We start from the raw sequence: 27,848 nt of genomic DNA, 5'->3' as shown, positions 1-27,848 counted from the left end.
TGTTGAAGGACAAAATCTTGATAGTCCACCGGGGAGATGGAATGCTTAGACCATTCCTTGGACAGCGCCGTGCTGCCCACGATTGAGTCCTTGCCCCGGATCCCCCAGGCTGGTTGAAAATAGGCCCATGGCCTCTGCTTGGTGCGCAAAACTTGGCTGGGGCCTTCCTCGCTTGGCTCCATTACCTGAAGGAGGAACTCAGGGAAGCGATCACCAAGTCGAGGGTCTTTAAAGACCTTCCCAGCCCTCTTCATCCTGGTTGTCTCCAGGTCCTTCGGCTTGGTAGCCTCCTCAATCTTCTCAGCCACTGCAACAAACAAAGTCAGTTGAAAACCAATGAAATAAAAGTGCAGGAAATAAAGGAGATAAGAAAGGGAACTTACTTTTCTTATTAACGGGCGAAAGGCCGCGTTCTACCAGGACGGTCTCCCGGATAAGGTCCCAATAATGGGAAGTACCGTTGTCTTGCGTAAGGAGGTTGAAACCTCTAGCCTCCTCCTCAGACAAAGTTATGTCATTTGGGCTCCCGTCCACGGCCAGCCCAAAGGATGATCGAAACAGGGAGCCCCAATCTCCACCTTCCCAAATAACAAACAAAAAATCTTTCTTCCACCCCAAGTTGTTGTCAGGGATGGACTTCCCATTCACGATATGGGGGATAGTGGGGCACTGGTTGATAGAAACCCAACCCGGACTTTTATCAGGTCTGTTTTTGAACTGAAAAATCTTCCTGAAGACAGCAACAGAAGTGGGGACGTTGTGCTTGGCGCATTGCGACAGATAGCACAGAATCAACCTACAGGAATTAGGGGAAGTTGGCAAGGGCTGATGCCCACATCAGCCAGTAGCAAAGGAATAATGGATGAAAAGGGAGTCTAATACCTGCCCTTAGAGTGTCCCTATAGACGCATAGCGCGTCCTTCTTCCACTGACAGGCCCTGTCGGCCGGACCCGCAAGAACCAGCTTAAAAGGCTCCTTGATTTTAAAGTAGCTGCTCAACTTTTCCAGCTCCTTGGGATCCCGTAAAGCACTAATATGATCGTGCGCGTCCAGATGCGCATCAGACGGATACTCGTCCCCTCGAGTGTTGATCATGTCGATTAAGCAAGTATACCTCGATCGAATAGGAAAATCGTTGGACTTTCTAGCCACGTTCATCTTGGCCAAGCGAGTCATTCTTTTGTCAGCCATCTGAAAAAAGTAAGGGGCATGTAAATAGGCTATCTTAAAATGGCACACAAAGGAGAAATAGACACGAAAAGCAAAGGGAGGAATCTTACCTGAAGAAGCGCTCTTGAAAAAGGCTTTGAGCTCCGACTTGCTGTTATTCCTCTGAGAATCTTAGCAGGAAGATAAAGAAGAAAACTAAGAAATGAGAAAGTGAGGAGTAATAGCCTTTCCTCATTCCTTTATATAAGAGGAAAAGGAAGTTGAAGGGACGAAAAGCCCATTGAGAACAAAAGCCCATAAGAAAAAGCCCAGAAAAAAGAATATTCCAGAATATTCCTAGGAATTCTAGAGCATTCTTAACAGGGTGTATTAAGCCCAGATCAATAAAAGAGGCCCAATAAGGTTTGAAAAGAGGCCCAACAAGATTTGAAAAGGCCCAATAAAAGAGGCCCAATAAGGTTTGAAAAGAGGCCCAACAAGATTTGAAAAGGCCCAATAAAAGAGGCCCAATAAGATTTGAAAAGAGGCCCAACAAGATTTGAAAAGGCCCAATAAAAGAGGCCCAATAAGATTTGGAAAAGCCCAATAATAGAGGCTCAGTAAAATTTAATAAGGCCCAACAAAAAAGGCCAGGCCCAAATCCAATTAGGATTTGGAAAATACAATACCCTAAATTAAAGCTAAATAAAGAAGGCTAGTGGAAGACCAGGAATCAGGTCGAAATCCAGGTCGTGAATCCTGCCCGAAATCTTTCGAGCAGACACTCGAAAATAACGGGTAAAAAAGACCGGAATCCAGGTCGAATTCCAGGTCGTGAATCCTGCCCGAAATCTTTCGAGCAGACACCCGAAAATAGCTGGAATAACGGGACTGAATTGAGGTCGAAGCTTCGACCAGGAATGAGGTCGAATAAACCAAGCATCTTTCAAAAAATGGGGATTAAAAACCCAGGTCGAAGTTCGACTAGGATCCTGGTCGAATTCCAGGTCGTGGATCCTAGTCGAAATCCTTCGACCAAGAAGCAAGAAAACCAAAGAATTTTCGAACAGGATTCAGGTCGAAATATCGACTAGAATCCTAGTCGAAATCCTAGTCGATAGGCTCATGACAAGAAGCTAAAAAAAGGTGGAATTTTCGACCTAGATCCAGGTCGAATTTTCGACTAGGATCCTGGTCGAATTCCAGGTCCTAGATCCAGGTCGAAATTTCGACTAGGATCCTGGTCAAATTCCAGGTCGTGGATCCTAGTCGAATTCCTTCGACCAGGATGGCAAGGCTGACCCCTATTTTTGACTAGGATCCAGGTCGAAATTTCGACTAGGATCCAGGTCGAAATAGGGCAGAAAATTAGGGAAAAATCCCAGAAAATTAGGGAAAATCCCAGAAAATTAGGGAAAAATTCCAGAAAATTAGGGAAAATCCCAGAAAATTAGGGAAAAATCCCAGAAAATTAGGGAAAATCCCAGAAAATTAGGGAAAAATTCCAGAAAATTAGGGAAAATCCCAGAAAATTAGTGAAAAATCCAGAAAATAAGGGAAAAATCCCGGAAATAAGGGAAAAATTCCTGGAAATTAAGATAATTCCTGAATAAAAGGAAAAATTCATTGTAAATGTGTAGGTCGCTCCACACTTTACGGGAAAATGAAACCCTGTAAGGGAACGAATAGACTTAACTTCTGCGAAACCTAATCAATGTTTCCCAAAAGTTGGGGGGCAAATGATAGGGATAAATAAATTATGATTGTATAATTAAATACTGCATTAATTGTACAAACTGTGGGCTGCTAGGCCCAATAAAAAGATATATGATACTCAGACCAGAAAGGTTAAGCCTGATGGACCAGATCAGGCCTGATGGAATAAAAAAGGCCCAAAAGCCCTGATTATTAATTAATTTCGTAATTAATTAATAAGGGAAAAATCAGATGTTGAGAAGAGTCCCGATAAGGATATAAATCCTTGGAGATTAGCCTCAAGGGGACCTAAAAGGATAAGGAATCAGTTTCCTACTATCTAGGACTCCAAAGTCCATTCTAATTATGAGACTTGCCCACCAAGTCTCCTATACCAAGTCCAATTCAAGGACTCCCAACATCTATATAAGGGGTCTCACCCCCACCAATCAGAACTACGTTTTTTGGCTTGATTCTCTAATTCACAGAGATACGTAGGCATCTCGTAAAGGTAGATCGAGCCACGAAACACGAGAGCAGCCATTAAAAGCCTTGAGCTCCCGAATCTTAGTAATAAATACAGCAAGTAATAACCTTAGTTTTTTATCCATAACAGTGAATATTATCCCGACTTATTAATATATTGAATATAGTTTCGAGAAGAAACTTTTCCCCCTTATTAATTATCTATTGACAACGGTCAACTCACATCCTTAGTACTTCCTCCGAAATTCTCGGAAGTACGTATATGCATATATATACACTTATATCTTTAAAAAGATAATTTATTTCTATCAACAAGCAAAACGCTTGAGGAACTTCGATGTGGTTTGAGTTCTCGAGATTGATAGAATTCTTTTAAAGGACAAGGGAGGGGTAGACTCTGGTACTATCTGTGCTAGATGGGCTACCAAAGGTACCGCAGGCGAAGGTACTCAGTGTACTCAGGAACTTGTGAAGTATGTGTATACCCGAAAATGGGACACGTAGCCCGAATGTGGTAAGGGTGATACCCGAGGGATGACGGTTTCGTCCTTCTACTAGTAGAAAATGTTACTATTTCCGTAGTACGACTGATCATCGTATGCGGTGGTTCCGTTGAATGTCCAAACTCTTCCAATTGGAATTGAAATGCAATACCGTAACCCAAGCCTAGGTGTTGGGATTACTATTAAGGTATTCGCAAGTTATTAAAACCCCCTTAAAGAATTGTCTTCGTAAGAAGGTGTGTGACACCAAGGAAAACTATTTTTGAATAAAATATATATATATATATATAATATATGATGTTATCATACAGTCATTTCCATACATTATTATGCTGAGCATTATAGCTCACACTTGTTTTCTTAAATTGACACAACACAACAGTGAATCAAGATGCCTGCCATGAGAACCACAGCTAGGAAACGGGTACGAAATGGCCAGCTGTTCCGTAGATTGTTTGGTGTTGTACCACAAGTAGTCAGAATAAGCTGGATTAGTTTTCAATTGTTTATAGCTCGGCTTATTTATAAGTATGATTTATGTAAGATAAGAAATAAGAAACGTATATTTGACCGGCGGACCAGCCTTACCTAAAGGTCACTCCCCGGTAAGATTAATTACTTTTGGATTGTAATAAATATCACTTGATGGTTAACAATTACTCTAGTTATGATGGTTCGTTTCCAAGACAATAACATTTAAGTGTGTGTGTGATAAGTGTGGGATCGTGAAGTGTGAGTATTTATATATTATAGTGTGAGTTGTGTGAGTTTAGATGGCGTGGCTTCCGAGACTCCTGACCCCGGGTTTTGGGGCGCCACAACTTTAGCCTCTATTTATAGGAGAGGAAAAGTGAAACTGTCCACACACTTAATGTATGAATTAAACTGCTCCATTAATAAATAAAATCAAAACTGATCAGATTTTGAATTTAAATTATTTGTAACAGTTTTTCACTTAACACCCACATTATTATCAGATTTAAATTTTAATTCAATATATCAGTTACAGATCATATTATATATTCATGTCCAGGTTCAATGAATTAGACTAAGCCCACTAACAAAGTGATTTAGCCCAATTCAGTATCGAACTCAGCCCAACAATTGTAATAATAATAATAATAATCCAGTCACTGATAAATAAATTTGAATTAAAATTAATTCTCAAATAAATAAAATCCTCGCCCAGGTCGTCTCGCTTACGCGAGACGCCGAGGCATTCGCCCAAATTGCCCTTCGACCCGGTGAGGGGCGGGGCGGCGCGCGCGTGAAGCACACAACAACACAATGGACCATCACACACCTTAGTAGTTGTATACTACTCATGTGTGTGATACCATATAAAGCACACAACCTCCTATATTTATTTCAATTTGGGACAAAACATTCTCAAAAAGTTTAAGATTTTTCAAACTACTTTCAACTCTCATTTCATATAGATTTCATTAAAAAAATTCTTAAAACCATAGATGAAAATTTAATTTCAAATATAATTGAACAATTTCCAATCATTAGATTTTAGGATTAACATCAAGAACATAATTAAATTAAGGTCTAAAATCCTAATTTTCTAACATTAAATACAATAATTCTCTTAATATAAACAAGTGAAAATAATATATGTACAGTAAACCTCGAAATATAAATATAATGTATCTTTGTTTTTTTAATTTACAACTTGTGTTTAGGATTGTAATTCTTTTGGTTGAACCAAACTCATTAGTGAGATATACAGTATATCTTGATCCATACGAATTGTGGGAGAATCCGAGGACATGTGCTAGTGTGCGACTCAACAACTAACTTGTCCCTTATCACATGGGACAGTTAAAAACTCCCCCTCCTTTAGCAGTTTGAGTTTGACACTACCATTCCATTAACCATTCCATTATTCACCCTTGTTTCTCAAGTATATCTGCATGTGTCTGTGTGTTTGAGCATTCATTTCCTATAAAAAATAACCACGGTCTCTTCTCCCTCACAAGTTTTGCGGCCAGGAACCGAACTATATGACACTTGGAGAACTGGTCTGAGTCTAGTTTAATTTCACCCAATTTCATAAAAAAAATTATGCTTAATGCTATTAATTTTATTTTCGTGAAAATAACCTGTTTCTTATAGTGAGTGAAAAAATCCGGTAAGAATTCTTTGAAAAATTACGATATATTATAATAAGAGTAATGTTAGAGGAAAAAAAAAGATAAAAAAATTAATATCAAATGACGTGGCATGAATGATATGTCAGTATACAATAAATTAAATTGGTATTATTGGTGTGAACTGAGGAGGGTCATTTTTATTTAGTAAATAAAAATTCACATGTGTATTTTATAACTATATTGGGAATTAATTTTATACATCTACTATTTTATTTATAATAATTACCGATTATCCATTTAAATCATGGCTATTAACTGTACAATTACAGCCAAGTGCCCGCGCATTATGTCGATCTCTTTATGTAACGAATAGCCGTACCGAAAAACTGAAGTTTTAGACATTTTTACATATATGAAAGAAAAAAAAAAGAAGTATAGGGACAAAATAAATTTTAAGGACACATATTTTTTGTTTTTATATTAAAAGACCAACAGAAAAAATAAGATTTGAAATAAATATTATTAATATCTCATTTCATTTAATTTATTATTGCACATAAAATAAATCCGCTTAAGACTTTATATATCTGATGACCCTCTGGCTGCAATTCGGTAATCAAGATGCTTTATTTGCGAGATACAAAATGCTATAATAAGATTTCATAATTTTGTGTCCGTTTGGAAATCTTAAATAAATAACTTATAATTTAAAATGAATAAATGACTTATAAGTGATAAATACTTATAAGTTGAAAACATATATTTTAAAACTTAAGTTAATAAAAAAATGAAAAATCAAAATAAGTTGAAAAACGTAAATACTAACATTCAACTTATCAGTTTAAAAATAATAAATTTAATTTATAAATTAGATCAACAAACAATAAGCTGTTACAAGTTTATAAATCTTGACTAATAAGTTGTGTCCGTTACTACTAGGGGTGTACACGGTTCGGATCGGATCGGTTTTGGGGTAAAAGTCTAACCAAACCGCGAAGAACGATTTTAGAATATTGTCATCTGCAACCGCATTTGCGGTTGCGGTTAACCGCGTCAATTGCGGTTGCGAATTTGCGGTTATTGCGGATCGGTTTGCGGTTCAACCACTTATTTTAAAATAGTTAATAATTTGCAAAAAAATAAATTTGGAATATTAATAAATTCAAATTTAAGTTACGTGATAAATTTACATTCAAAAAATAAAATACAAACTAATGCTCCGTGTGGAGTAAGGATATTAAAAACATACAAAAATATGGAGGCGAGAGAAAAGAAAAAATAAAAGGATAAAAAAAATTACATGTTGATTACATTTTCCATTTGTTTCGTTATATATCTTACAATGATTGTGAATTTATAAACGAGTCTTAACATTAATCTAAGATTAGTTAACAAATGTGTATACTTATTAATTTATATGATATCAACTACATTTTTGGAAATATATTTCATTATAAATATATGTTGCGAGTTGCGGTTGCGGTTGCAATTTTGCGATTTTCAAGAATTTAAAACTGTATCCAAACCACGAATGAGTGGTTTTTAAAATTTAAATCCACAACCAATCCGCGTTTCACGATTATCCGCAAAATGCGATTCGATTACGAGCAATTGAGCGGTTGAATACAGTTGAGCGGTTCGTCTATACACCCCTGATCATTCTCCTTTTAATACTACTACTGCGTATAACTGGTTCTTTTTAACACTAATAGTTCGCATTACACTTTGATTACACTTAATTTCTAGTAAAAGAAATTTATATCGGGACATGGTTTTCTGTTTGTATATAAGTTGTCTGAATATGACGCCTCGTGCCCCCTGACAGCTCCACACACATGTTTGTTAATATATCGTCAATACTTGCCCCAATATCAAGATGTTTGTGATCTTTTTTAAACAAAATTGCTTTAAATGTGTGACAAGCGAGTTTTGTATGATTTAATTACTAACTAACCATCCGATCTTCATTCAATTCCCAAAATCAATGTATCCCGCGAAATATGATTTAATTACTAACCTACCTTGGCTAATTGTTTAACTGCTTTGGCTAATTGTAAATTTAGTTTTCAGTTACTACATTTATCTTATAGACTTGTTACAATTAAAAATAACTCTCGTTATTGGTGTGTCTCTAAATACTCTTTTGTTAGTTTTTCTGGGGTTTTATTACGTGCATAATGGCTGGATCATCAAGTACTAAAAACATTATGGAAGATTACGCAAACCTATCTATCAATGAAGATGATGATGAAGGGTTAATCCTGAAGGAGATTCCGGAAGATAGTCCAAAAAAAGATTATTCTTATTTTTTGGTGGGAAGTTTCCTCACTAATAGAAAAGTAAATTTTGTTGCAATGCAAGATACGCTGTCTTCCATATGGAGACCAGTCAAAGGAGTGTTCATGGAGAATACAAGCATTCTGAATGTGTTCTTGTTCAAGTTCTTTCATGAACGAGACATTCAAAGGGTGTTGGATGATGGGCCGTGGACATTCAATCAACAAGTTTTACTTGTTAAAAGATTAGAAGCAGAGGACCAATTGGCCAGTTTGAAGCTTTCGGAGCTCTACATGTGGATTCAGGTATATGACCTACCCATTGGATTTAATTCTGAATTTATTTTGCAGTCCATAGGGAATTATGTTGGTAAGTTCATGGCATCAGATCCTAAAAACTTCCAAGGCTTGGGGAGAAACTACCTAAGGATTAAAGTTGCAGTAGATGCTCGTCGGCCTCTTAGAAGTCAGATGCGAATTAAGAAAAGCGGAGGGGAGTGGTTTTGGATAAAGTTTAAATATGAAAGGCTTCCATCTTTCTGCTTTTTCTGTGGCATCATTGGGCATTCGGAGAAATTCTGCGAGGTATTGTTTGATAACCCAGGGCAATAGGAAGTTCATAAGTATGACAGTTCACTAAGGGCACCTACACAGAAATACTCCATAGTCAAAAACAATCAATGGCTTCGTGGTGCAGAAGGTGAGATGCTGATTCCAGAAAAGGAGGATGTTGCAGAAGGTTCAAAGGCGGGGAAAGGAAAGTTTGGAAAGTCATTAACTACTTCCCGTGAATTAAGGGGATCGCAACAGAATGACTTATCTGCTTATGATTTGACAGAGAAGGGTGCGTTAGTTAAGGGATTAGAATTGAAGTATCAAAATAATGAGCAGGATAAGGATCTTGATACGGGGGTTATAATTTCGAAACAGAAAAGAGCGCGCACTAAGGAAGATGGACTGGATCAAGATAGAAATATGGGCCAAAATAAAGGACAAGTTAATGGGCTAGACACGAATATGGAGACACAGGAGATGCAGATAGTAGAATCAAAAAATGATTTCTTGGCGGGTGCTGCGTTGCAGGCCCGCCATTCATCATGAATGCATTAGCTTGGAACTGCCAGGGATTGGGTGCCCCTCGGAAAATTCAGTTCCTTAAAGATGTTACCCGTTCTGAAAAGCCGGTGTTTGTGTTTCTTAGTGAGACGATTAGTAGCTACTCAAAGATGGAGGAGTTAAGTAGTAGTCTGGGTTTTGAGGGCTTTATGGCTGTCGAGCCTCAAGGAAGGAGTGGTGGCATTGCATTGTTCTGGAAAAATACGGATAGTGTAGTCCTTAGAAGTTGTTCTCGTTTCCACATTGACGTATTGATAAGAACGACTGATAATAAGGATTGGAGGCTAACAGGAATTTACGGTGAACCAGGGAGAGCTAACAGACACAAGACGTGGGATCTGTTAAGAAATCTTTCTCGTGACGCAAATCTCCCGTGGTGTTTAGTGGGAGACTTCAACAATGTTACCTCACAGAAGGACAAAAAGGGTGGACCACCTTATCCAGAGTTTCTGATTGATGGTTTTAATTCTTGTCTCCACGATGCAAACCTTCAGGATCTTGATATAATAGGTCACCAATTTACTTGGGAAAAAGGGAGAAATACTGATCATTGGACTGAAGTTAGACTGGACAGAGTATTGGCTAATAATGATTGGTTGGAAAGGTTTCACACAGCTAAAGTGTACAATTTAGAGGGTTCTCCATCTGATCACAGTCCGTTACTATTGGTTCCAGATTCGATGAACAGAGGTAACAGGAAAAGACATTTTAGGTTTGAAAATGCTTGGTTAACGGAGCCTGCGTGCTTTCAGATAGTCAAAAGTTGTTGGGAGGAGGAGGATAATGGTAGTGTGATTCAGAAACTGAAAAGTTGTGCTAATAGTTTAGACATCTGGGGGAAAGATGTAACACCCCCAAATTCGGGGTCGGGGATCCGGGTTGTCACGAGTTCCATTTCCTTTAATAACACCCAATCTTAATACACAATCAACTACTCTGTACTGTGACCCCACAATAAACACACACACCACAAGTTATAGTCTCAGAGATGAATATCCAAAAAAATAATCACAAGTCGTTTTATTCCACAATTATATGTCAATACACCTTAAAAAGGTTTCTGAATAGATTTACATTTCTTTGCCATTATTACAATTGATAAAGATACATAAGTCTGGTACATTATTAGTTGAAAACTTAGCCTATTGGTAATTTCTACCTCAGCTACATCGGCCTCAACGCTTTCAGAAAGCTGCGGAACGTTTCCTATCCGCTTGCGAATTGGGAGTTTGGTCCTGTTCATCTTATCTATCTGATGTTGTGTGATGAAAGAAGAAAGCAAGGGTGAGCAGCAAGCCCACCAAAATAATATGTATAATGATTAACAATATATGAGCCTACTCATAATACTCATGAAAGTCTTGGTCAAAAGAAATGAACCAAGTTGATATCTTAATGCGATGAAGTCGTAAAATATTCAGTGTATATATATATATACATATATACTTTTCAAAATATTGGAAGTCTTCTTCCATGCATAATATACACAAAGTCCCAGTGTATAACTGTATAAAAAATATCGTTGCAAGGTGATCTCATATATCTAACCTTGTCTCAATATTTTTCTGAAAATCTTTGTCATACATAAGACAATTATTAATTAGATATAAGTTTAAAAGATGAAGTTACCAAATACTTCACTACACTTATATCATTCCCAAATACTACTTGAACTACCACCGTTCAAGTTATAATTAGTTTCAAAAGTTCATCACATAGATGAGACTACAAGACAAGATTTGAATAGATTCAATCTTTGAATATCATTATAAATAATGAAGTTACGAGATACTTCATTAAGTTCTGATATATATATATATATCCACATATACATCTTCCTTTATACATTTCCTGAAAACCTCTGTCATGTAAAGTATGAACAGAATTGCAATATCCAATAAATTTGGAAAGGAAAAGAATTTGGCATAAACCAGATATCTTGCTGATCAGGCAAAGATACCTATAAGTAACCTTTTCTACTAGTAGATGGACGAGTTCCCCACTGGTCATCACCCTGGTCTCAATAGGACCTTATGCTGGACTGCCACTCAGCCACTTATGCATTTGATGGACTCCCACTGAGCCACTTACACTATCATGGACGCCCACTGAGCCCATGTTGCTTATGCCGACTCAATAGATGGACTTACTTCCCGAACGTTGGGTAAGTAATCAATTCATTTACCAAAACTGCAACCGTGTTGCGAATATAAAATACACCACAGAGCCGGATCCCTCAGGTTTTGAGCGAGTATTTAAATCCCCTTAAAAAGGAAGATCTTAAATATAAAAATGAGTTTTGGGATCCGCTCTAACTTTTAAAAATCATTTTGAAGACTCGAAAACACTTTATAGAGTGTTTGGAGTAAAGCTGATTTAATGAAGTAAATCAGTCCCCAGAATATTTAGAAAATGACTGAATATTATTATTTAAATAATATTCCCATAAAGAATAATCTTTATAAAAATAATTGAAGTAGAAGTATTAAAACTTATACTTGAAACGAGTATTAAATAACCAAAGATATACTTATATGAAAGTACTATCTTTATTTGAATAATCGAAAATAAGTTTGATTATTGACACCTTATTCTTTAATAAAATAAAGAATATATCTCAGCAAATAATCGGAGTCATAGATCCTCAAATGAATATTCAAATAATATTCATTAAATAATATAAACTGAGTCATAAGCCCTCGAATGAATATTCAAATAATATTCAATAAATAATATAAAAGAGTCATAAGCCCTCGAATGAATATTCAAATAATATTCAGATAATAGAATAAAATGAGTCATAAGTCCTCGAATGAATATTCAAAATAATATTCAATAATAAAACAAGGTTAAAGTTATCGAATAAACCTTATTCGATTAATAGTTTTGAAAACTATGACCATATATATATAAGTATATATATATATATATATTTATATCCATATATACAAAATCTACTCGGGATCCTCGACTCCCGGTTTTAGAAAATATTTTCACCTTTGGGTCCCTATACTAAGGGTATATGCAAATTACCGCTATCCTCTAGCATAGGTATTATCAACTGAATCAACAGATATATATGGAAAGAATACGAAATAGGCATGCATATATATATACCATTACAGTCTCAGAATAAAATCAATTCTCAGATATTAATTTAAATCCTTTTTATCCTGTTACCTTATACTCAATTCTCTCCGTATCTAGTGTATTTCCGGGAAAATCAAAGTGTTCAGATTTGGATTCTGACAATCTTTACATACACTTATATCCCATATAAAGTACTAATAAAATCTCAGAATATCCATATCAGAACCCCTACATAGTGTGGCATGAAAAGTTTTCTCATTCAGCAAAAACACTATTCATAAGGGTTTCAAAATTTCCCAAAAATTGGGGTTATTACAGTCTCCCCTCCTTAAAGGATTCCGTCCCGGAATCAGATAGAAATGAATAGGGATACCTTCTTAGTATTGCACTTTCTAACTCTCAAGTCAATTTTCCCACATTGTGGTTCTACCATCAAACTCTTACTAGTTTGATAACCCTTCTCCTAAGCACTCGTTCCTTCTTAATCTATACCCTTCCTGGTTGCTCCATATAGGTTACGTCTGGTTGCATGTCTATGCGCTCATATGCCCCTATTTGTCTAGCATCCGAATTACACCTTCTTAACATTGATACGTGAAACACGTTATGACTTGCTACATGTTCTGGGGTAAGGCTAGCTCATATGCTAACTTCCCAATACTTCTTAATATATCCAAGGGTCCAACAATTGGTGGACTTAGCTTTCCTTTCTTTCCGAATCTCATTAATTCTTTTCAAGGGAATATTTTTAACAATACAAGGTTACCTCCTTCCTATTCTTTGTCCTTTCGTGTCAAATCGACATACTTCTTATGTCCTACCTGGCTACTACCAGTCGTCCTCTGATTAGATCTATTATATCCCTGGTCCTTTGGACTACTGCGGGTCCGAGCATCTTGCGCTCTACAACTTCATCCTAACATAAGGGAGATCGACATTGTCTTCCCTCAAGGATCTCATAAGGCGATACCTCAATACTGACAAATGATCTATTGTCGTAAGAAAACTCAACCCTTTTGCTTCTCACTACCCATCCTTTTCCAGTTCGTAGTTGCTACTACCTTCCGTTCCTAATATTATACTAGTTATACTTTTGCTCGTTAGCGTTCTATAACCTTTTAATAACCACGTCAACCTTAGTATCACGAATGTGTTTCCATTCCGAATACTACCACAACTTTATTACTCCTTTTTCAGCTGTTTCTATTTCCCAAAGTTTGATCAATCATATAGAAGTAAAGGAATTTGTTGAGAGATCACTATGATCATGAACACTTGTTATATCGCATAGTTAGTACAGAAGGTGGCCAGCCTTTAGTACTTGACAAGCAATTAAACAATAGATGGTATCCTACTAGGCTTCTATCACACAGATAGATAGTCATTCGGCAATACCTCCCCTTCTGAAAGGGTTGTTCTTCTCAGCTTACATGAAATGAAAAGAAGAGAAAAGAACGAATTGAAGAGAATTGTATATATGAAAAGAAAAAAAAAATATACTGCCACAAAATATCTGGCTTGGAACCTACCTCTGAACTATAGAGGTTTGTCATAGGATAACAAAACATATGTATTTATATTAACATCAAGTATTATCGCATCGCATTTTGCATGCTTAAATATTTTTTGCTATTCCGTCCATCATTCTATGGACCCATGCTCTTCCTCGAGCTTATACACAATCTCCTTTGAAACTCCCTCGACATCGAAAATCGAATCTGAGTTTTCATTCCAGACATCACCGTTACTAAAATTCTATGCTTGCACTGCAACCTTCCTCGTATAGTAATACGACTCTCTATTGATAAGTAGAATAAATATACAATAGGTAGATACTCTACTTAATTAGTCTATCAATGATAACTTATACACTACCATGACCCGATTAGTGGTACTCAATCTCAACACCCATTCCAATACAACTCTCATGGTTGTAATCAGCTCACTACTCGCAGAATCATTGTTGCCTTACTATGGTCCACCACTGACCTACTGTCATCATTCACTTTTCCATAAAATCTTAATATCTAACCATACGGAGTCCATACATGTCATATCAAATCATTCTAAGGAGGTAACATAATCACCATTCCTGATTCGTGAAGAACACTCCTGATCCTGACATACATACATGACATGAAGCAGATAAAATTGCAGAAGAGTTTCAATCAAAGCAACGATAGCAGGTTAATACCATTCTAAATCATATGCCTTAAATAGAAGACTTACTCAAAGGTTCTTCTAGTCCTTTTTGAAACATGGTCCTGGCTTATCTCAAGATAGGACCTTCTAAGATAGATAGCCCGTTCATGGCGATTACACGAATTATACCTTTACCAACTACTATTACGGTTGGGTATTGCACAGTCATCAGAAGGAATGTCAATCTTCCAAACCATAATACAACCTTCACAGTTTTAACCATCATCACTGTATTCTTTTGGCACACGCGCCTATAATTATCCACTTACCTTTAAAGTGTCGGCCACCTCTTTGGCCTTTCCTGATAGTAAAATTTCCTTACAGTCAATGTCATTTTAACCACCTCCAAATAAATTTTCTACCTTATTTCAATCACAGCTTATGTGAAAATGCTTTTCTTTAATATCTGATGAGTAAATAAAAAAAAATATCACCATTTTTCCATAAGTTATTGCCTCAGTCTTTAGAGGCTAATCACTGTCAAGCCTGACTCTCAATCATACTTAGAACATCTTTTATCTTAAGTCCTAATTGCCCTGAACAATTTCGACCATTACTGGTTCGATCCATACTTTCTCGTGGTTTAACACGTGCCCCACTTGGCAACATTATAATTACGTCATATTTTCTTTATCAACATTTTTATTCTTGAGAATTTTGAATATTACCTTTCTCCTTGTAAAACCTCTAAGGTTATCCTTCAATCGTTCCTCCTGTATTCCCTAGATACAGGGCATATCAAGATACCATTTATTAATACCAGAATCATTGTCTATATACTTCTAAAAAATTCTCCACTGATTCTTAAAGGTTGTTATTACCTTAATCATTTCCAATTCATACTGTCAAAACTCACACTATCCCTATTAAGGGTGAAATTCCAACTTTTATGCATTCCCCGAGGATTCATTTTAAGTTACCGATGTTCTATCCTTAATTCCACCTTTAAAAGGTACCTGCCTTCTTCCATGGATAAATCAAGTCATATATCCCTGATAAGGGTGTCTTATTCAATCATTCCCACCTCGATAGTCTATACATAACTTCATAATAGCATCCTTATTTAAATTGAGGTCAATCCATATGGCCTCCAAAAGATAACAATGGTCATCCGCTTTTCTTTCCTGGTTTAGTAATGATAACATGGATGTTCTGGAAGATATTGGTCATGTTCAACATGAACTTCTTCTTAATAATTCCTTATGTACTTTTGTTGTTTATCTCAACAGTCACCTCAATGTTGGGATATCTTTCATACCTGGCGTCTCCCTTTCTGGGTATCATGCCACCGGTCTTACACTTCCCATTCTTGAAGGTCACTTCCTTCATCCAATTTTCTTAATTTCTTACTTCCTTGTCTCCTTAGTCTATCCGCGTCTCATTATTTACCCTTCGAATTATCTCAAGGTTTCATTGAATTCTCCCAACTTACAGGGGATAATTATATATGTATCTCTTATGCCTTCAACCATCTATTTTAACTCATGGTGAATCACCCTCATCCTGAGGATTACATACTTTTCTATGTCTATTGCTACGAGTCTTTAGGGTTTCCTCATACCCAACTCCCTTATCATACCTCAAACTCTATTGCCTTTATATTCCTTTCCACTTCAGTTTCTTTTTATTTTCCTTTCTCTTATCATTATTTCATGAACTAACACAACATAAGTATTGATTCCAAACATCCCGTCATTCTGGATTCATGTCCTCAGAACGAATCTTGATAACTTTTACAACTTAGATTCATAATTCATCATACTCATCCACTTTTGTTCTAGCTCCAAAGCTTTTACACTATCTCCTTATCTTTGGGAATTACTTTCCCGAAAACAATTGACTGAACTTAAATCAGTTTATTCTAACCTCTGGCTCCGTGCCTTTCTTGGTCTTTCACCAGCGGGTGGTCTCTCTCTTAGGAGGGTAAGTGACAAAAACAGTCTTTTGTGGTTCGTCAATCATTTAGAATCTCAAATGATTCCTATATTTCCTTTAGCCAGGCTCTTGCCTCGACTGGGTCAGCTTGTTCCTTAGAACTCTAAGAGCTTAGTGACTTAAAGGTCATGAAAGAATTTCCTACCGCATTGTTTCCTCAAGGTGGTGGTTGGGGATAATAGTCTAAGTTCTGTCTAGACAGGTCCATGAATTTCCGTATAGGAGTACCTTCTCGGGTCTCCTTTCCTTACTCGACTTTCTGTTTCCTTAGTATGAAATGTTTCATCCTACTCCCCATAATTGGGGTCATCTTTTAATTTAAAATCCTCATTTTCCACTCCATTATGTCATGGGTTCCTTCTATCTTGATGGCGACCTCCCTGACTATCACGTTCAGGATTTGCTCTAAATCTTATTCCTCAAACTATGGCTCTCATCTAAGTTCTCATCCTTACGCTCTTGAACTTTCGGAACCCAAATTCTATAGGAATACCTCATTATTCCCTTATCATCTTTCTCGGTATTAATCTCATATTTATTTGTTGGCTCTCTGCCTTCATTCATCACCTTTCTCTGGCACCGTATGCTCTTTTCCAATAATTCGGTCTCTATTGCAATCTCAAACAGCTTTTCGGTACCGGCTCCGGTTACCTTCACTACTATTTCCAAAATCTCTTATAAACTCTCCCAAAGACATTATCATCTTGAGTCTCTCCTTTTTACTAAGGGCATCAGCCACCACATTGGCTTTCCCCGAATGATAAAGAATCTCCCAATCATTATTCTTGATTAGCTCTAACTGCCTCCTCTGGCATATGTTGAGCTCTTTCTACGTGAAAATGTACTAGAGCACTTATGGCTTAGGTAATTCTCGCACTTCTCTCCATACAAGTAGTGCCTCCAATCTTTAGGGTAAAACTATTGCCACGAGCCTAAGCTCATGGGCGGGGATATCGAATTTCATATTACCTTAATTGTCTTGACATGTACGTGATTACCTTACCGTGCTGCATAAGCACGCACCCTAAGCCCTTGTGCGAAGCATCACTACACTTCACAAAATCTCCTTTTCCATCCGGCAATGCCAGCATAGAGGCCATCACCAACCTCTGCTTCAGTTCTTGAAAGCTGTTCTCGCATTTCTCTGTCCATTCGAACTTCTCAGTCTTATGAGTAAGCCGCGTTAAAGGGGCTACTATCTTTACAAACTTGAACGAACCTCTGGTAGTGACCGGCCAATCCTACCTCTGGTAGTCGACCTAACCATGGTCATCAATTCATCAGTGGTCCTTTATCCAATCTTGTCAGGATCCTCCATGGGATCCTCCTCAACAACTATCCCTTCTAGGACAACATCCTCAACCGCTACATCCTCAATATCAACATCATCCGGTCCTGCATTAGGACACTCTATCGGATCCACAATCTGATCTCCAATTAGTAATAAAACATCATCGCGCTGTTGCTCCTCAACCTCAGGGTTCGGAGTCCCGCTACCATATACGATAACGAACTACGCTCCTATCACGATATTTATAAGGGTTCCCATAAGGGTTTTAACTGTCATTACTACGTTAGGTAGCCCGACTATGAACTTGGCAAGAGTTCTTATTATCTTTGTGAACTTATTATCTTAACGTCACATCATCTCTGAGGTTTATAACGCTTAGCTCTGATACCACTTCTGTAACACCCCCAAATCCGGGGTCGGGGATCCGGGTTGTCAAGAGTTCCATTTCCCTTAATAACACCCAATCTTAATACACAATCAACTACTCTGTACTGTGACCCCACAATAAACACACACAGCACAAGTTATAGTCTCAGAGATGAATATCCAAAAAAATAATCACAAGTCGTTTTATTCCACAATTATATGTCAATACACCTTAAAAAGGTTTCTGAATAGATTTACATTTCTTTGCCATTATTACAATTGATAAAGATACATAAGTCTGGTACATTATTAGTTGAAAACTTAGCCTATTGGTAATTTCTACCTCAGCTACAGCGGCCTCAACGCTTCCAGAAAGCTGCGGAACATTTCCTATCCGCTTGCGAATTGGGAGCTTGGTCCTGTTCATCTTATCTATCTGATGTTGTGTGATGAAAGAAGAAAGCAAGGGTGAGCAGCAAGCCCACCAAAATAATATGTATAATGATTAATAATATATGAGCCTACTCATAATACTCATGAAAGTCTTGGTCAAAAGAAATGAACCAAGTTGATATCTTAATGCGATGAAGTTGCAAAATATTCAGTGTATATATATATATACATATATACTTTTCAAAATATTGGAAGTCCTCTTCCATGCATAATATACACAAAGTCCCAGTGTATAACTGTATAAAAAATATCGTTGCAAGGTGATCTCATATATCTAACCTTGTCTCAACGTTTTTCTGAAAATCTTTGTCATACATAAGACAATTATTAATTAGATATAAGTTTAAAAGATGAAGTTACCAAATACTTCACTACACTTATATCATTCCCAAATACTACTTGAACTACCACCGTTCAAGTTATAATTAGTTTCAAAAGTTCATCACATAGATGAGACTATAAGACAAGATTTGAATAGATTCAATCTTTGAATATCATTATAAATAATGAAGTTACGAGATACTTCATTAAGTTCTGATATATATATATATATATATATATATATATATATATATCCATATATACATCTTCCTTTATACATTTCCTGAAAACCTCTGTCATGTAAAGTATGAACAGAATTGCAATATCCAATAAATTTGGAAAGGAAAAGAATTTGGCATAAACCAGATATCTTGCTGATCAGGCAAAGATACCTATAAGTAACCTTTTCTACTAGTAGATGGACGAGTTCCCCACTGGTCATCACCCTGGTCTCAATAGGACCTTATGCTGGACTGCCACTCAGCCACTTATGCATTTGATGGACTCCCACTGAGCCACTTACACTATCATGGACGCCCACTGAGCCCATGTTGCTTATGCCGACTCAATAGATGGACTTACTTCCCGAACGTTGGGTAAGTAATCAATTCATTTACCAAAACTGCAACCGTGTTGCGAATATAAAATACACCACAGAGCCGGATCCCTCAGGTTTTGAGCGAGTATTTAAATCCCCTTAAAAAGGAAGATCTTAAATATAAAAATGAGTTTTGGGATCCGCTCTAACTTTTAAAAATCATTTTGAAGACTCGAAAACACTTTATAGAGTGTTTGGAGTAAAGCTGATTTAATGAAGTAAATCAGTCCCCAGAATATTTAGAAAATGACTGAATATTATTATTTAAATAATATTCCCATAAAGAATAATCTTTATAAAAATAATTGAAGTAGAAGTATTAAAACTTATACTTGAAACGAGTATTAAATAACCAAAGATATACTTATATGAAAGTACTATCTTTATTTGAATAATCGAAAATAAGTTTGATTATTGACACCTTATTCTTTAATAAAATAAAGAATATATCTCAGCAAATAATCGAAGTCATAGATCCTCAAATGAATATTCAAATAATATTCATTAAATAATATAAACTGAGTCATAAGTCCTCGAATGAATATTCAAATAATATTCAATAAATAATATAAAAGAGTCATAAGCCCTCGAATGAATATTCAAATAATATTCAGATAATAGAATAAAATGAGTCATAAGTCCTCGAATGAATATTCAAAATAATATTCAATAATAAAACAAGGTTAAAGTTATCGAATAAACCTTATTCGATTAATAGTTTTGAAAACTATGACCATATATATATAAGTATATATATATATATTTATATCCATATATACAAAATCTACTCGGGATCCTCGACTCCCGGTTTTAGAAAATGTTTTCACCTTTGGGTCCCTATACTAAGGGTATATGCAAATTACCGCTATCCTCTAGCATAGGTATTATCAACTGAATCAACAGATATATATGGAAAGAATACGAAACAGGCATGCATATATATATACCATAGCAGCATGCTTCAATATATTGCAACATTTGCTAATTAACCAACATGCATCTATCGCAAGATAATGCAAATACATATATACATCACAACAACAGTATAACGGGTAGAAAACTTGCCTGAGCAACTTGGGGTGAAAAAGGCTCGGGACGAGTCTGGTAACCTATAAACAACAAGTAAGTTGGAATTAAACCAAAGTCACTTGTAAATCTATACTCTAACCAACTCAGACTCTAACGCTCGTTTTGTGCTTACTGATTCTCTTAAGTCACTCGAGTACCCTCGGCTCCACCATTTTTTAATAATTTAACCTTTACGAGTTTTAAGGCGATTCCTTCGCGAGTGTCTTACCAACTGCCTAACACACTTACCATAAATGTTTCATACTTCAATTAGTCCTTTTTGGTCTTTAACCTATGTTTCAAAGTAAGGCGAGGGGAAAAGTTTCGTTCGCGAAACGCCGTTACTTGAAACGGTCGTTTCTCCTAAACCGTGCATCAGAATCGAACGAACTACATATCAAAATGAAGCTCGTAACATGAGCTATCTAGACATGGAAATGGTCATAATCTAGCAGGGGGTTCTCGGGTCCTAATGTTATGCACAAAAACAGTCTAAAGAAAATCGGACGTTACGACGGCTATGTTTACGCGATTTCCCAATTTTAAACCATTCAAAACCAACCCAATTCAACCTCAATCCAACATACAACCAACATCCATCCTTATCACATCATAACAACCCCAACCAATTCAATTTTTAACATTCATACTTATGCCTAAGCTTAACTTTAACCATACTTAAGTTCTTTTAATCAAAACAACAATATTTACCATTCCATTTCAATACCATTTCACTCCCAAACTCTAAATCACAAACATCAAGCTACAATATCACCTTACTAATCAAAATCATCTTATAATACATAGGAATCTAGGGTTTGGAGATGATATACCTTCCTTGAAGTGGTGGGAGGAGCTAGGAAGCCTTAAGAAGCTTTGAGAAGTCTTAGGAATGCTTGGATCTTCAAGGAAATCAAGAAAAATTTCAAGTTAAAAACTTGAAACACTATTCATAGTCTTCTTCTTTGATTAAATGAAGAAGATTGAGAAGGAATTAATGGCTTAAACTCATGATATAGCCCTAACTAAGCATAAAGATGATTAGGGAATTATCTTACCAATTTAGGAGGCTTGGATCTTGAGTTTTGAATTCTTGCCCATTTGCAATAGTAAAAAGCCGAGAGCATGAAGAACAATGCCTTGGTTTCTTTTTTTTTTTGATTTTGATGAAAGTGATTTGCTTGGCTTGGTTGAGTGGTTTTGTGTTTGATTTAGTCAATTACCTTGTTGCCCTTGAATTTGTATGGTTCTCATTCAACCACACCTCCTTCCTTCCCATGTCATGCCTATATCATGTGGTGATGTCATCCTTCCCTCCTTGTCCTCTTCTCATTGGTTGGGTGACATCACTCTCTCTAATCCCTTTGATTAACTTCCTAATTGTTTGCCTAATGACCGCTGATCTGTTATACGGTTCGCTTAACTTTCGTTCTCGTTTATCGTTTGAAGGATCATACCCAGGATCTTATTACTTAGGTTCCCTTAACCTTTCTCAATACATTATATTCCTTTTTATGATCCTCTATTATAATCCTTTAATTTAAATCATTTTTATCCTGTTACCTTATACTCAATTCTCTCCGTATCTAGTGTATTTCCGGGAAAATCAAGGTGTTCGGATTTGGATTCTGACGATCTTTACATACACTTATATCCCATATAAAGTACTAATAAAATCTCAGAATATCCATATCAGAACCCCTACATAGTGTGGCATGAAAAGTTTTCTCATTCAGCAAAAACACTATTCATAAGGGTTTCAAAATTTCCCAAAAATTGGGGTTATTACAAAAGAGATTACAGGCTGTTTCAGTAGACGTATTAAAGACTGTAAAAATAGATTGCGGGTGTTGCGTAACAAAAGAGATGTTCTTTCTACAACTGAGTATGAAGAGGTACGGAAGCAACTATTCTTGATCTTGGACCAAAAAGAAATATTCTGGAGGCAACGTTCAAAACAACTGTGGCTTCAAGCGGGAGAAAAGAACACGAAATTTTTTCATGCTTCCTGCAGCAGAAGGAAATGTAACAATTGCATTCAGAGGTTGAAAGATGAAACAGGAAACTGGGTGGACTGGAATAGCGGGTTTCCAGAGATGATAAAGGAGTATTTTCAGAAGTTGTACACAGAGAAACAGAGCCAGGGAGAGGAAGTTCTGAGTTGTATCTCGAAGCAGATTTCTGAACAACAAAATCTTACTCTCTTGGAAACAGTGAAAGCAGAGGAGGTTAAAGAGGCTGTCTTTGGTATGCATCCAGATAAAGCACCGGGGCCTGATGGCATAACTAAAAATAAAAAGTGTAGCATGCCTGAATCTAACTGGGGTTCGCGGTGGTGGAGGAACTGGATCGTTTTTCAAAAAAACTGGAATATATAGGGAAGGAAGTTTTCCAGATGGTTCGAGATTTCTTCTTGACAGGCGAACTAATGGAGGATATTAATGCTACAAATATTGTTCTTATTCCTAAGAAGAAAAATCCTTGCAAAGTGACTGAGTTACGACCGACAGCTTTGTGTAATGTAGTCATGAAGATCATTACGAAAGTGATAGCAAACAGGCTAAAGAAGGTGTTAGATGCAATCATTTCAGACACTCAAAATGCCTTTCTTCTAGGTCGCCTAATTACTGACAATATTATGATCTCGTTCGAAGTCATGCATTACTTAAAGAGGAAGAATTTTGGTAAAGATGGTTACATGGCACTCAAGCTTGATATGTTTAAAGCTTATGATCGCATAGAGTGGAAATTTTTGAAAGAAATGCTTCTCAGAATGGGCTTTAGCAGTTGGTGGACTCATTTAATTCTGCAATGTGTCACTTCAGTTGAATACAACATTGTGCTTGATAAGGGAGACATAAGGCCTATAAGACCTAGTCGCGGCTTGAGACAAGGAGATCCGTTATCTCCCTATCTTTTTATTATTTGTGCTGAGGGTCTAACTGCTATGATCAAGAATTATGAAGCTAGGAATTGGATGCATGGTATTAAAATCTGCAGGAAAGGTCCATCTATCAGCCATATGCTTTTTGCAGACGACATTTACTTATTTTGCAAGGCAGATTCTGGGGATGCAAACAAAGTAATGGAGTTGCTGGCAAGCTACGAAAGGGCGTCGGGGCAACGAGTGAACAAAGACAAATCAACCATGTTCTTTAGTGCAAATGTGATTGATTACAACAGAATTTTGCTCTGTCAAGACCTGCAAATAAAGGAAGCAGATGATACCTCTAAGTATTTGGGCTTACCGAATGTTTTGGGGAGAAACAAGTCTGTGGTGTTTGGGTATTTAAAGGAGAAGGTGAAGGCTAGTATACACAGCTGGAATGAGAAAAATCTGTCTAAACCCTCGAAGGAAATTCTAATCAAAATGGTGGCTCAAACATTACTGTCGTTTGCTATGAATGTGTTTCTGCTCCCTTTAGAGGTAACCAGAGAAATCGAAAGAGAAATGACAAAGTTTTACTGGAACACGTCTAGAAAATCAAATTCAAAAATTCATTGGATGGCGTGGGATAGGATGGGTCGTCACAAGCATATAGGGGGACTGGGTTTTAAATGCTTTCGTGATTTTAATCTAGCTATATTGGCCAAGCAATGTTGGCGTCTCATCACCAACCCTGACAGCTTGGTTGCCAGAATCTATAAGGCTAGATACTATGCAAACACAGATTTCTTACAAGCGATAATGGGAGGAAGTCCTAGTTTTATTTGGCGAAGTATAATGGAGGCACGTAATGTCATTTCTGCAGGCTCAGTGTGGAGGATTGGTACTGGTAAGGATATCCAAATTCTCGAGCAACCCTGGCTTAATGATTTGGAGAATCCGTTTGTTACTACTAATTCCCCAGCCATTGTGAATCAGAAGGTAATTTCCTTATTTCAACCTAACACCACTAACTGGGATTTAGAAGTCATTACTGACATTTTTGAAGAAAGGGATCAACGATGCATTGTTAACACAGTGGTGGAACAAGGGTTGAATGTTGATATCCTAAGCTGGAGATTGGAAAATTCGGGTCAATTTTCGGTTCGAAGTGCATACAGAATGCTTCAGAAACAAAAAGGAGATTGGGGGAGAAAAGAGAGCGTTGAATTCTGGAAAAATCTGTGGAACATCAAAGCCCCTCCGAAGGTACTAAATTTAATCTGGAGAGCGATTAACTATTGTCTCCCGACAAAAGTCCAGTTGAAGACCAAGCGTGTTCTAGTGGATAACATATGCCCTATTTGTAATGAAGGTGAGGAATCAATAGCTCACGCTCTAGTTAGATGTAGATTTGCATCGAGAGTCTGGCAGTTGTATAACCAGAATATCAACACGGAGGAGTGCATTGATTTCTCAGTATGGTTGAAAGATAGGTTGGTAGGTCAATCGAAAGACAATATGGCGAAAATTCTTACCCTTTGCTGGTCAATATGGAGAGCGAGGAATGACTTAGTTTGGAGTAATAGGCGATGGAAAGATCTGAAGATTGTAGCAAAAGCGTGGGAGTATTTTTCACAGTGGAAAGTAGCTCAGAGTAGAGGTGTCGGACCACCAGTTCAACCTTCGTTTCCGGGGGATGGTGCGATTCTTTGGGCAAAGCCATATTATAATGAAGTAAAAATATCAGCAGATGCAGCAGTTTTTGAGGACCATGGAAAATCAGGTATTGGTTTGATTGTTCGAAATCATAAAGGACATCTTCTCACGGCAAGAACCAGAAGCTATCCAGAAGTCATGGATCCAATTTTGGCTGAGGCAATTGCTATTAAGGAGGCATTGAGCTGGGCTAAAGAACTGCAGTTGAGATCAGTCATTATCGATTCAGACTGCTTGGCTGTTGTGTAGATGATTCGAAGTGCAGTGCCCATGAGATCGAGGTTAGGATAGATTGTTGAGGAGTGTAGAGTCCTAGTTCGTGATTTTAACAACCTAAAGTTGTATTTTGTTAAGCGATCTGCGAATATGTCGGCTCATGAGCTAACCCGTGTGTCACATATGTATCCTGATCGCATCTTTGATTGGAGTTCTGTTCCGATCAATGTTAGAGGATGTATGTTAGAAGATTTGAAGTAATGATATTGCATTTGGTCAAAAAAAAGTAAAATTGAAAAAAATGAATTTAATAAAATTATTTTTCAATAATTTTTTATGAGAATTTTTTGTAATACTTTCAGAGAGACATGTGACCTTGAAATTATCAACTTTATAATTATGGATCTAATAGTTAAAACCAATTATTTTTTAAATATATGCTATAGTAGTGGTAATATAGAATTATTAAAGATTTCAAAATTTTAAATTTTTAAACTAAATTCACGAGATTATCTGAAAACTTAAAAAAATGTAATCAAAATTTTAAGTTCCGATCGATACCAAAGGTTCAGGTTGATGCTCACGCGCATGGTTGTAAAAGCCGGTAATCGGTACTAATCGGTTTAGGTACTGCTAGGAATATGTGTATTAGTTTGATGATAAGTTAAACAAAACACTTAAGTAGAAATCTAGTGTTTGTAGCCTCAACGGATAAGACCATCTTGGCTATCCGTTGAAGGAGTAGCTTTACTTAGCAATAAGTTTAGTATTGTAGCACATTTCATTCTCTGGATTCAAGTTGTAATTCTTAGATGTTGTAGGAAAGTATCAGTCATGTTGACTACCAGTGGATATGCAAATAAGAGGGCTAATTATAAATATTTCATGCCTTGTAATTTTGTATAAGTGAAGAGGTATCAACTGATATTGAAGACCTTCAACGGATAAGAAACAAAGCTTCAACGGATGTCTCTAATGCTTCAACGGATAATATCCATCAACGGATAAGTGCTTCAACGGATAAAGACTTCAACTGATAATGCATCAACGGATAAAGCTTCAACGGATAAAGCCTCAACGGATAAGGCATCAACGGATGAAAGCTTCAACGGATGCTTAGTTCATTAGCAGTTGATAGTGACAATTCATAAGCTGACAGAGGCACATGGGTTGACAGAGACAAACTGGAATGTGGCAGCCTCTTGGAGGAATCAAGAAAATGCAGCATTTCCATTCTGGTGCAAACAAGGAAGTGTTCAAAGATTCACAGATTATCCTAGATTGCATTGGATAGAGAAATGAAGAAGAAACATGTGAAGAGCCTTTTTAATTGTATTTTACAGTTTTGTCTTCACTTATAAACTTGGTGATATATAAACCAAGTAGCAGCTAGTAATTAGAAATGAATTTTCCAGAGCTGTTTAGAAAAATCCAGAGAGAAAATCATCTAGTTTGTACTAGGAAGCAGCTGTAATTTAATTCTTTGAATCACAGATTTTCTGAAATAACACATCTCTTGTGGAACAACAAATCCACCAGAAAAGTTTTTAAGTTCTCTGTGTTCTTTACATTTGTGTTTGAATATATATCTGTCTGCATTGGCTTCAAGCAATTCACACACACTTGTTCTCAGAAACACTTAGCCTTAGAAACTGCTCAAAACTTGAAAAAGTTTTGAGATTTACATTCAACCCCCCTTCTGTAAATCTCATTGTTAGTCCACTGGGAATAACAATTGGTATCAGAGCTTGCTCTTAACATACAAAGAGTTTAAAGATCTATTCTGCTAACATCATGAGTAAGAAGGATATTGGTGTAAAGATTCCAATCCTGGAAAGAGATAACTATCATCACTGGAAGGTGAAGATGCATTTACATCTTCTCTCTCAAGATAGCTACATCAACTGCATTGAAAATGGTCCTCACATCCCACACAAGGTGGCCACAGCTGCTACTGTAACAGTTATTGTTGGACAGTCTATTCCCAAGCCAAAGGCAGAATGGACTGTTGAAGATATTGAAGAGGTCCACAAGGACAAGAAAGCCATAAACATTCTGTTTAATGGCCTGGATCAAGATATGTTTGACAATGTCATCAACAGCCAAACTGCTAAGGAAATTTGGGATACTGTGCAGCTTATCTGTGAAGGCACTGAGCAAGTTAGAGAAAACAAAATGCAGCTTCTCATTCAACAGTATGAATATTTTCACTTTGAAGAAGGAGAATCATTGAATGATACCTTCAACAGATTTCAGAAACTGTTGAATGGATTGAAGCTGTATGGGAGAGTGTACCAAGTCAAGGACTCCAATTTAAAATTTCTAAGGTCTCTACCAAAGGAATGGAAGCCTATGACTGTTTCTCTAAGAAATTCTCAAGATTATAAGGACTTCACAC

The 27,848-nt window shown here is 36.8% G+C and overlaps 1 protein-coding gene across 1 annotated transcript; it reads left to right on the top strand.

The window, feature by feature from the left end:
- The first annotated feature begins 9,306 nt into the window (after positions 1 to 9,306).
- Positions 9,307 to 23,027, top strand: LOC141665802 (uncharacterized). The gene is made up of 2 exons (XM_074471785.1): positions 9,307 to 10,170; positions 22,692 to 23,027. Exons 1-2 carry the CDS (start codon positions 9,307 to 9,309, stop codon positions 23,025 to 23,027), a joined length of 1,200 nt encoding a protein of 399 aa, XP_074327886.1.
- The last annotated feature ends 4,821 nt before the right edge of the window (positions 23,028 to 27,848 follow it).

Source organism: Apium graveolens, chromosome 6, assembly GCF_009905375.1.
Source record: "Apium graveolens cultivar Ventura chromosome 6, ASM990537v1, whole genome shotgun sequence".
Classification (NCBI taxonomy): Eukaryota; Viridiplantae; Streptophyta; class Magnoliopsida; order Apiales; family Apiaceae; genus Apium; species Apium graveolens.
Note: the sequence above shows the minus strand (reverse complement) of the source record. Positions and strands in the feature narration are given on the sequence as shown.